The sequence below is a fragment of the Juglans regia genome, chromosome 15, assembly GCF_001411555.2.
Source record: "Juglans regia cultivar Chandler chromosome 15, Walnut 2.0, whole genome shotgun sequence".
Lineage (NCBI taxonomy): Eukaryota > Viridiplantae > Streptophyta > Magnoliopsida > Fagales > Juglandaceae > Juglans > Juglans regia.
Genome location: NC_049915.1, coordinates 17,511,950 through 17,523,370, shown reverse-complemented (window position 1 = coordinate 17,523,370; position 11,421 = coordinate 17,511,950). Strand labels below are relative to the sequence as shown.

The 11,421-nt window shown below is 32.3% G+C and overlaps 1 protein-coding gene across 1 annotated transcript; it reads right to left on the bottom strand.

Moving 5' to 3' along the window:
• Nucleotides 1-4,179: 4,179 nt before the first annotated feature.
• Nucleotides 4,180-4,871, bottom strand: LOC108993039. The gene has a single exon (XM_018967804.2). It carries the CDS (start codon nucleotides 4,652-4,654, stop codon nucleotides 4,424-4,426), a length of 231 nt encoding a protein of 76 aa, XP_018823349.1. The 5' UTR covers nucleotides 4,655-4,871; the 3' UTR covers nucleotides 4,180-4,423.
• Between the last annotated feature and the right edge of the window lie 6,550 nt (nucleotides 4,872-11,421).

Below are 11,421 nucleotides of genomic sequence, written 5' to 3'. Positions count from 1 at the left end.
AAAGTAGATCATAATCAGATATAGAATAAAAAAATGCATGCCAAGGTTTTTCAAATGACACATCGTATCAAAACAGAATACTGAATAGTTTTAGATCATTTCGCATATTCAAAATAATTGAATCAGAGCATCTTCATTTAATCAAAGCAAAAATTTTTAAATCTCATTTTTGCTCTTTTCCACAGTTTAGAAATAGAATGCTAAAATAAACTCATGTCTACATCAATCATGACAGAAAATATTTCATTCTTATATAGATTTCATGAGTATGCAAAACACATATCTGAGGTTGTTTTCATATTTCTTTTTTTAAAAAAATACATCTTTTCACAATCAACCTCAGTCCTTTTCCTTTTATGCAAAATCTAGTATAGGAATCTCGCTTATCTGACTCTTCAACTTTTTTGAAAATCCTCACAACAGTGTTAAGCAAAAATGATCGTCACCTAAACATAAATAAACACACTATAAATTAATACAATTAATCTATCACATCTAAGATAAATTAATACAACATAACTAAACAACTCAATGACAATAAATTTCGTGATTCCAATTCCTCCAACCCGATGGCTACTCAACTCCCATCCAAAAAAAGTATGACTTCCCAAACCTCGCCCATTTGAGGCATTCACACATATCCCACCACTGCACACAACGTCAAATCACATTACAAATTTTATCCTAACACTTCGCACGACACATCTTACCATGTTGCCAATACCCATTTTATCTCAACACTTCGCCAGACATAACCACCACATCACCACTATACATTTTATTCCAACATTTCACATGAGCACTCGACCACTACACAAATTCACAATCCAATGCCACAAATCCATTCCCACACTTCACATAAAAATACCAATCACAACCACATAGCCCAAAAATCACAAGTCCAACACAAACATGAATAAAACTATTGCAAACTAACACCAATCGTTCATGTCACAATGGTACCATGAAAAATACCAAAACGAAAACTCGAAAATACTATACCTAATTTTGTGCGATGGTCCATCAAATTTAGAGCGAAACAATGTTATTAAAGGCATTGGAGACATCCTTGGCAGCACTTCGAAATAGAGACTATGAAAGCCACAACCTTCACTGGTCAAATGAGTTACCCTACAACACAGAGAGAGCAAAATGAGCGATGGAGAGAGAAAACAAAGAGAACCGAAAAAGAGGGCTTGGGTTGAGAGAGATTAAACAGAGAAATCAAAGAGAGTAACATATTGGAGGGGGAATAAATGCCAGGTTGGTGGCACACGACGGCTCTATCTTCATGATTATAACCAGGGGTTGGCTGGGTTATGGGAGTGAAGCCATGTGACCATGTGGTGCGACTATGGGAGGCAAAGGAACTAGCCGTGTGTGGGGGCTAGTGGAGGGTTGGGTGGTGTGGCTTACAAGTGCAGAGAGGGAGAGATTAACAAAGAGATCATGATGAGGGAGAGAGAGAGAGGGATAGAGAGAGAGAGAGAGAGAGAGAGAGCTTATTGGCATCGTGGTGTAGGGCTTGACCTGTTACGTTTCCCAATTGTGCTTGATGGATTCTAGCACTTCAGGAGGTCAGCACCTCCAAGAATAATAGGAAAGAAATGGGCTCGATGCCTTCTATTGAAGATAGTAGGAATTTAAATAATACAAATCCCATAATAACTACTCAGATCCACTACTCACTAATTAACTATAACTAACCCACTAATTACTAAACTGACTCCATACGACCTATTAACATATGACTTAGTCAACAGATGATAAAATAAAGACGTAGTCTAAACAGATAAAAGAAATATCAAGAAGCATCTGGAATGCATTAGCACGTGCAGATCTCCTTAACCTTCAAATGCATTCAACGGCCTAGGATGGACCAATCAAGAGGGGCTCGTGACAGATGGCAGCGCTCAGTGGGTGCGATACGACAGCTAGAGACTGGGAATCAAAGGAGTGGGACGCGGAGGAAAGGGGTGGTGATTGATGCATGGGCTTGGTACTATGGGCTAGGGCGGTGTGAAGACCTGCATGAAAATAGGGGGGAAATAGGGTATCCGGGGTTGGGGGAAAAGAAAAAGGAAGATAGACAAGTTAAGGGTCTGAGTGAAACGGTGCGTTTTGCATTTTTTTTCTGGGCTAGGTTTGGCAATGGCCGGGGTATTACATTCCCTATACCTTCGTTCAATAAAATAACTAAGAACATTAAATAAATAAATAAATAAATAAATAAAAATTGCATAGCTGTACCTGTTGCAAAAAAATACTTTTCCATGGGTTTTAACGTAGTTGCAACAGTGGAATACCTGCTCGATCCATTGCTAAAAGATCCCTAGCCTCTTGTGGCAGTGACGAATGGCACAGAAACTCATGAGTTCACCCCATTTGCTCTTTGCTTGGCTAGCCAACCCCCAACTTGGTTGGCTTCTCTGACATGTGAGATGGTTATATCAAAACAAGACACTGGTATTTTAATTCTCTTGAATCCAACCAATCCCTGACTTCAGTCAGATAACTACTAATTAATGGGATATAAACCCGAAAGCGAGTTTGGGTACCCGGCTATCTACCATATCCATATTCAATTTCTTCCATAAGCTGAGATCATTCAGATAACTATTATCAAAGGAAAATAGGATACAAAAAGGAAAGAACTATGTATGTCACAAAAACCATTTTGTAGTGGAATCCATCATATCAGAAGTGTCTTTATTGATATATATTGTGGTTTGAAGTGTTGGAGTCTCCCGCCCAACAATTCTCGACAAGCTTTTGGTGCTGATAGGTATATTCTTTGTTGCAGAATCTCTCACTCCGAGTAGCGTGGCATGTACTATAAACTGTAACAACAGTATCCAAGATGAGATGGGTTACAAACTTTGCATCAAGCTTTTTAACCTTTTTGTTTGAATGTAACAACAGTTTGGTGGTGTTGCCAAACTGTTGTTTTCATGGGAAATGAATCAGACTGCAGATTTCTTTGTCAAAGATAACGCCAATGGCACCTCGAAGGAATCTTTGGATCAGCATAGTATTCCTCTAGAGGTAAAAAGGCTTCTCCACATTCGAGATGGGTTTTTCATTTCTTATTTGATTTGTAAATGAGTTCTGTCATGTACGGTGCAGATGAGAGCAGGATCCAATGGCTGGTGGGGACCATTGTCAAACCTTTGTTTTTTTTTTTTTTTTCCTTTTTGGAAAGAAAAAGAACAGTTTCACCCCTGCTTTGTTTTAAAAAGATAACAAAATACATATTATCCATCAATTACTATTTATTTTTATATTCTATATTTATAATTTTTTTTTATAACGTATAAGGATATTTTTTATAGAACATAAAAATGTTTTTGATAAAATAACGACCGATAAAAGAAGAATTTTTCTTAAACAAAATATCCTTCGACCTCCAAAAATCTAAAAAGCTGTGGGCGTATTTCAGTAGGCATTCAGGTGAATAGGTTGATCCTCCCATTGGGTCTCTATTGATTAAATCCTATTCTCTTTCACCCTACCAAACCATTGAGGCGCTAGAATACAAAACTCTAACTATTCATTAGAAAAAATCTTTGAATATACAGTATATAATTACTGTTTGAAATGTTGATACCAAACCCATATGATCAAATAGTATAATGAACAAAGAGGACAAGGAAGTTTTAACCTTTTGTCATCGTTCTCGAATATCCGGATCCAGACTATAGGACAATTTGAAAGAAGCTTAAAGACAAATGAAAAGAGGATGAAACATCAGTTTCAAACCATGCAGAAAACAGAGTGTGGGACAATTACAAGACATCCTTTCTTTTCTTCTTGGTTAAGAGAAAAATAGCAGCAGCAATGAGCTTAGGCTTCTGCTGCAGATAGTTCAGATCTCATATCAATTATTTTTCTTTATAATTTTACTTATGCATTCTTCTGGTTTAGAACCCAACTTTTTAGTTCAGCAATATCAGAACCAAAGCAATATTAATTGATTACCATCTTAATCATCATTATCTTGTGAATTGGCTGTAGTTCTTGCCAAAGGATCCGATTCCTTTCTTAATCATCTAAACCTGGTGAACTTATTCCATATTCCATCCCTCATGATCTGTGCATATACGAAGGAATGAAAAATGACAGGAAGAACTGATTGATATGAATAAACAGAACCGAGAAATTATTGGAAATCAAGGACAGTGAAATCCATCATGCTCAAGACTAGTCAGTTTATATTACAAAAACTACCATGTCATGTATATCGAAAAAGGTATATACAATAGAAACAGGGAAAAAAAAAAAAAAACAGAGAAAACAAGGGAGAAAAAGAACAGAGAAAACAGAGAAACCCTGTGTCTCTGTTTACAGAGATGGCATAAAGACAACCCATCTTCACTTTTCAGCACCTTAGTTCAATATCCTAAGAATAATCACCCATAAAGGTTCAGCAAGATAATCCCAAGGGTGAGCGAGAAAGCTGCCGTTGGATCTCCCGGAGCACCAGTCTCATCTCCGGCTGCTCCTGAGACCAGTCTATGATTTTCTCGGATTCCTGCTTAATCTTTCGGACTTGGCTATGCACCGGAAAACCCTTCTGCTCGATCCCATCTTTCTTTTCGCTCGTCTTGTTATGGCGGCTGCTGCTGCTGCTGCTGTTGTTCTTCACGTTCTCCATCTTCTCCGGGCTAACAGAAACTCGGCAAAACTCTCTAAGATATATTAGGCCCGTCTCCTTTGTATGTCTATCTAAACCAATCGACCTATATCTGTCTCTGCAACTGCTAAAACTAATAAGAACCAATAAGAACAGCTGTGTGCGCCAATATATATAGAAGAGAGAGAGAGAGAGAGAGAGAGAGAGAGGATGATTCAACGTTAAGACGTAAGAGGGCAGGAAAGCGAAGTTTGGTAGGAAAGAACCACCTTTGGATCTACTTGAGACGACTGTTTTGGACCTTGTTCATGAAATATTTAGAAATAATTGTGAGTGGTAAGATCACTGCAGAGATCATGGATATGATGTTCCTGTACTCTTGCTTGCCGTCTGATATGGTAGAGATCATGCCCATTGATTAGGTGGGTCTCCACCAAAAGGGCATGAACATTAAAAAAAAAAAAAAAAAAAAAGATGATTTTTTATCACCATACTATTAAAATTTAAATACCCTTTTCCCATGTCTTTGCTTTAAAGCTAATCCAAAAATCTTAAATATAATTAACTGAAATCAATCTATTTTTGGCAATTAATAATCTTTGCAGTTGATGGGATGATTTTCTTTATGATATCTTTGGAATTTTTGGTTTTTAAAGTGTGAACACTGTAATGAACATCTTGAAAGTCATATTTTGAAAGCTTGAAATGGTATGGTGTGTGGCCACGAGGATTACCAAAAGCTGATCCTGCGGGGCAAAAGATGGACTGAATCTTGTATTTTTTTTTTCTCCTTATCATGGTTGATAGAATAAATCACCTTAAATGCGACATCGCCATGCGTAATTAATTAAAAATGACAAGATTTAGGATGAAAAATAATATTACTTATAAAAACCTTCGACATATGTAGAATATAAGGTTTGTTTGGATTTAGAATTAAAATGAAATAAAAATTGAATAAAATATTATTAAGAATATTATTTTTTAATATTATTATTATTTTAAAATTTGAAAAAGTTAAATTATTTATTATATTTTATGTGAAAATTTAAAAAAATTATAATAATGAGATAAGTTAAGATCACTTCTTAATCCACACAAGATCTTACACCCAACATATCATAACAACCTTCAACATGCGTAAGCATATAAATGTATGGGTAGTGATAGAATTACTACTCATTTACCATCCCTTTACTACTTATAGTATATTTATTTTTTTATCATTTTCTTTTAAATATTTTTTTAACATTCTTAATCAGTAAGAAAAAATTAAAAAAATATAGAATTTTATTAATATTTACTTTCTTAATCATTAAGTAAAAAATTAAATTAAAAAAATTAAATACAAAAAGAGTAGTAAATAAATAGTGGGAAAATAATAACCCTATCATTTTCCTAAATGTATTGATATTTTGACAGATTTCATAATAAATAGTATGTTTACAAATCAACATATAAATAGCAAAACACATCAACAAATTAGGCCATTACTCAATCCTAATTGTTAGGTTCAAACCAAAATAATCAAATAGAAGTGCTAAAGATACAATTGATAATCTTAAAAATTTGTTTATATGTATATATATTTATAAATAATTAAAAATTATTAGGCAGTTGATTTCTTGAAAAATTCATTTACGGTGGAGATGGGAAAAGGGTCTTCTTACCAAGTCAAGCCCTCGTTTTTCAAGATTAATGTTTACTATGTGCAGGGTTTCAAACATGGTAAGAGCCAAACCTTAAAAAAACAGTGCGGACTCGAAACAGTCAAAGATGAGATAATATCTTGGTCCTTGTTCCTATCCACAGTGCTTACGTTGCTTGCTTGACGTGTGGCATTTGGCTCAAAACCAACAGCCGCATGATTAATGCGGTGGTAGTTGAGGTAGTTAAGTTTGTTCCTCCTTCTTCTTCTTCTTCTTCCTCTTCTTCTTCCTCCTCCCTGTTTTATTTATTTATTTGGTCATCCATTCCCATTTATCTATCAACTTCAAGATTCCCATTGAAATGGATAAACCCAAAAAGGGGCATAGCTATTTGAAAGTTTTTAGTCAACAGATGGCACATTCACATTGGTCTAATTATGGGTCATATTGGAATGTTTCAAACCTTAGAAAAATCAAAATTTGCTCATTCTACCACGACGATCATCCTACGATAACTAATAGCTCATTCTACAATCAACTATCGCGATGATCATTTTACGATAATTGTTGGCTTGTACTTACAAGAAAATGATTTGTACAGTCTTATGATGTGTAAAGCTTGCGCATTTTTTTAAAAAAAAAATAGATAAATTTGAGACTCACATGAAAAATCTATTTTTTAATAAAGGTCTTACTATTTTTTTAAAGAGAATGTACGAAACTTATACACAATTACAGTAATATCTTATAAAAATGCATGATACCAGTTTTTCACAACAAAAATAATGAGTCTGACTAGGTATAGGCGTTGTGGCGCACCGATCCGTAAACAAACCTAACATGGCAGTCAGCTTTAATTATTCAGAGAAAGATGAAACCGGCCGTTTCTCATTCTTCTTCTTCTTCTTTTGTTTTTTTATTTATTTTTTTTATAAAAAAAAATGCACTGTTTCAATTAAGGAAAAATCTAATTGTAAGTGATTTTACGCACTAATACGCGCACCCATTCAATATGATTGGTCAGAAAGTATATTTTATTAAAAACAGTACTAATTTGAATTTAGAATATGAATGCAACAATTTTAATACGCATATTGGTATGCAAACTTACTTGTACATAACAAAACTCTTCAATTAAATCTCATCTTCCCATATTTTCATTTCAATTTTGTCTCCTCCCCTTCATCAACACACACCATTTCATTAAACCAAGCCGTGCGTATGGGTGCTCGAATTCGCCTTCAACAAGAATTTTTCAAATAATGTAGAAATAACTATTTTACAATTTTTACGCGTTAAAGATAATGGTACGAATTATTGAATATAACTTAAATGTCAACTTAATTAATTTGTATTGCTTAAGACAAAAAAACTTATTTATTTATTCTTAATTTCCAAAATCACAATATTGGAGATAACTTATTATCGAAGAAAAAAAAAATTGCTGCCGACTGACCAATTAATGAATAGAAATTATATTCAACAAAAAGATGTGACCCCACGAGAACAAACTAATTTTGACATTATACTGATCAACAAAAAATCGCAGGCTTTCACGCGCAAACTACAAAAACAATCATATCAAGTGTAACTAATTTGACGATCCTTAGCCGTATTTTCATTCCGCATGAGTTATGAACACGCTTGGCTGTTTATTTTTCCTTCTATTAGGAAAATATTCAACTGGTTCACATGCACTGATGGATAAAGCAAATTGCTACTGAACCATCAACGTCTTGGCAGGGACGGCTCAATAGATTTTGACTCCTAAGGGGATAAGTTAAAATCGATTTTTTTTCTTGTATCAAATTAATTTGATTATATCTAAATATATGTTTATTTAAAAATTATTATTCTTACTTTTTGAGATGTAAACTTATTAATTAAATTTTTTATATTTAAGTTCTTCTAATATCTCATTCTCAATTGATAGTATGGCTAATCAATTTAATCTTTTCCGCGAAATTGTTGATCTTAGATAAGATTTTATTAATTTCAATTTTGAAAAACTTCTTTCTACAAAAGTAACATAATAGGTATTGTCTATAAAAGTTTGTAAGCAATACATGCATTTGGAAAAGAATCTAATCTTTTTATATAATTTAATATATCAATAGGAGTGCTTTCTACTACTGGTAAAATTTTTTTTAAAACTTTTAGTTCAGAAAATAAATCTAAACCATCAATATCATATTTCAAAAAGCTTTCAAGACTAAGATAATTTTTTTGCAAACTACCATTGTCAAGTGATTTCAATTTCTTGCTATTAAATAGAAAACCAAAAATATTTTCATATATTTGAAATTGTTCAAACCTGTTTTGAATTGAAAAAATTGATTGATCTACTATAAATAAAAAAATAATTAATTCTAGAAGATTGTTCAGCAGATTGTGTTGTCTTTTCATTGACATTTTCATCAAACTATTTTTTTCTATAAATTATTCGTTTTGCTCTAAATACAAGTTCTATTTCCATACTAATTACAATCTCTTTTGATGAAATCATGGCAAATTTAAATCTATTCTCTTTATAATCTTGAAAAAAAGAAATAAGACATTTTAATTGATCAATGGCAACATTTATATGCATATATTTGGATTGTAGACTTTTACTTACAATATTAACCGCAAATAATATTTCATACCATATGGTCATGCCTAATATGAATTCAAAGTTCTCAATTTCATATGCTACTAAACAATTAGCTTTACTTAGTGTTTTAGGATCTTCAGTTATTTTTGCTAGTTGCAATAAACCTTCTCTTATTTGTGGTGTTTGAAATTTTATTATTTTGATACTTTCAATTCAACTTTCCCCAACGTGTTTGTGAGAGTGGCTTAAGAGTTAGAATCAACACATTATCTTGCAAAATCTTTCATTATTTTCTTGGGAGATCTTTTCATTTTGTCTTCGAAATGATAAATTATTTTTATCAAGGGTTTTTACAACAACAACAATTCTCAATAACACTTTTTGCCAATGATCTTTTTCTTTGTTAATTTGTTCTTGGACTTTTTATTTCTTAACAATCTCATTTCTAAATCAAGCCAGACAGTAATGTTAGTAATAAGTTCATTGGTTGTTTAGTGACTTTTAAGCTTAGCACTAAGATTTTTTTAGTCATCAGTTCCTTCATTAGCTAGTTGGCTTATACTAAGTTTCGAATTAAACAACTTACAACAAAAGCATAATTCTCTATTCTAGTCTTTTGAATACACTAACCATTTTCTATCATGTTTCTCCCCATTTGATAAGTTTCGTATATAATATGTAGTGGAAAAATGTCTAGAGTTCTCATCCTTAGAAAGTTTATATCGTTATATCTAATTGGACCATTTCCTACTAATAAATCTCTTAATTTTGTATCAACATATTTCTATTGAGAAGTGTTATAAATATTTGAAGGAATAGAATTAGATATGTCCTTAGTATTTTTATTTTCTTATTTACTTTTCCCAAATTCTCCAGCAATAATTATAGCTGTATATGCTTGAGCACTATCCTTATATCTCTTTTGTTGGGTGTGTTGTGTTGTTTCGTTATCTCCATATCTTTTTTGTTGTATTTCTTAATTTATTTTGTTATCTTGTGGTCCTATTTGATGCATTTCTTGATCATCTACAAATGTTTCACCTAAATTTTCTACTATATTTTGTTTATTGGTAGTAACAAATTTATTTAAAGATCCTTTTTGGGATTCAATCAATTTTTCTATTCTTCTTCTTTTTTTCTTTTCTTTTTTTTAAGTTTCTCATATCCAGATATATATTTTCTATTAGACATATTTTCTATTAGAAAAGAACAATATCCACTATATAAAATTTTACTATGCTTATGAATATTCTAGAATAAAATAAATATTAACATAAAACAATAGAACCTGATTTAGCAAATGAGATTCACTTTTATATAACAAATGACCTTCACTTTTATATAAAATTGTTAGTCTGCACAATAAAATAAAATATCTTAATGTTAGTATCCAAAATCAAGAAACAAATTATACACTAGAAGAACTAAAAGAGAGAGAAACAAAGTTTGAAAAATAGTCCAATATTAGGTGGACCATGGGCCATGTGAATTGTAAAAGCTTTGGTCGATTGAAGTCTTGAAGAAGAAGACAAGAAACAACCAAGGATGTTCTAGAAAACAAGTCATTCACGTAGCTCTTTTATTGCCACAAGACTGCACTGTATATATATATATATATATATATATATATATATATATATATATATATAAAACAAAATCTTCATTGTATATACAAATTGTAGATTAGATTAATCAGCTTTATTTATTTTACCTTTGTCACCAAAGCACAACAGAGCTGCTCAACGTCTACCAGTGTGATTGGAGACAATGGAGAGGATGCTAGTGCCAAATATGAGCAAGATGGATTGAAGAGAGAGATTAGAGAATGAAGACTGGAGTACAAAAGCGATGAAATAAAATTTGTCGATTTTAGGTGTAAAAAGAGAGTTTTTGAGATGTTCTGTTGATTTTTTTTTTTTGACTTTGTAGAGATAGATTGTGACTTTTGGCTTTCCTAAGGGAAGTTGCAGAGTCTATGTAATTAAATAAAAAATTTATATATTTTTTTATAATTGTTAGCGTTCTTTTTTTTTTATATCGTGGAGTTGAGAATTGATTTTTTCAATTTTCAATGTTAACGTCTCTTTGTTTAGTTTAGATAATTTAATTTTTTAAAAAATAATTTTAACTAATTATTTTCTTAGTATTTTCTGAGACCTTCTTCTACTGAGGGGCCTTAAGCAACCGCCTAACTCACCTTATGGGAGAGCTGGCCTGCATCTTGGTTCTAGGTTTAAGCCATGTGAATATGTAATATGTGATCAATGATCCCCATGAGCATGCATGTCATTTAAAAAAAAAAAAAAGAGCATGCATGTCATGATGTTTGAAGTCGATCGCATGAGTAACATGTGAATCTCGGCCTGTCATGTTTAGTGTTATTGTCATTTCTTTAGAAAAATACTTGGTCTGCATAAATTTTTTACAAATTGACATGATTTAATGTAATCTATTAGACTATAAAACTCTTCTGAAGTATTATAATGAACTGCGTGAGCTTGTGAACTTAAAAGTTTACATGTCTCATATGTTATAGCTAGGATTGG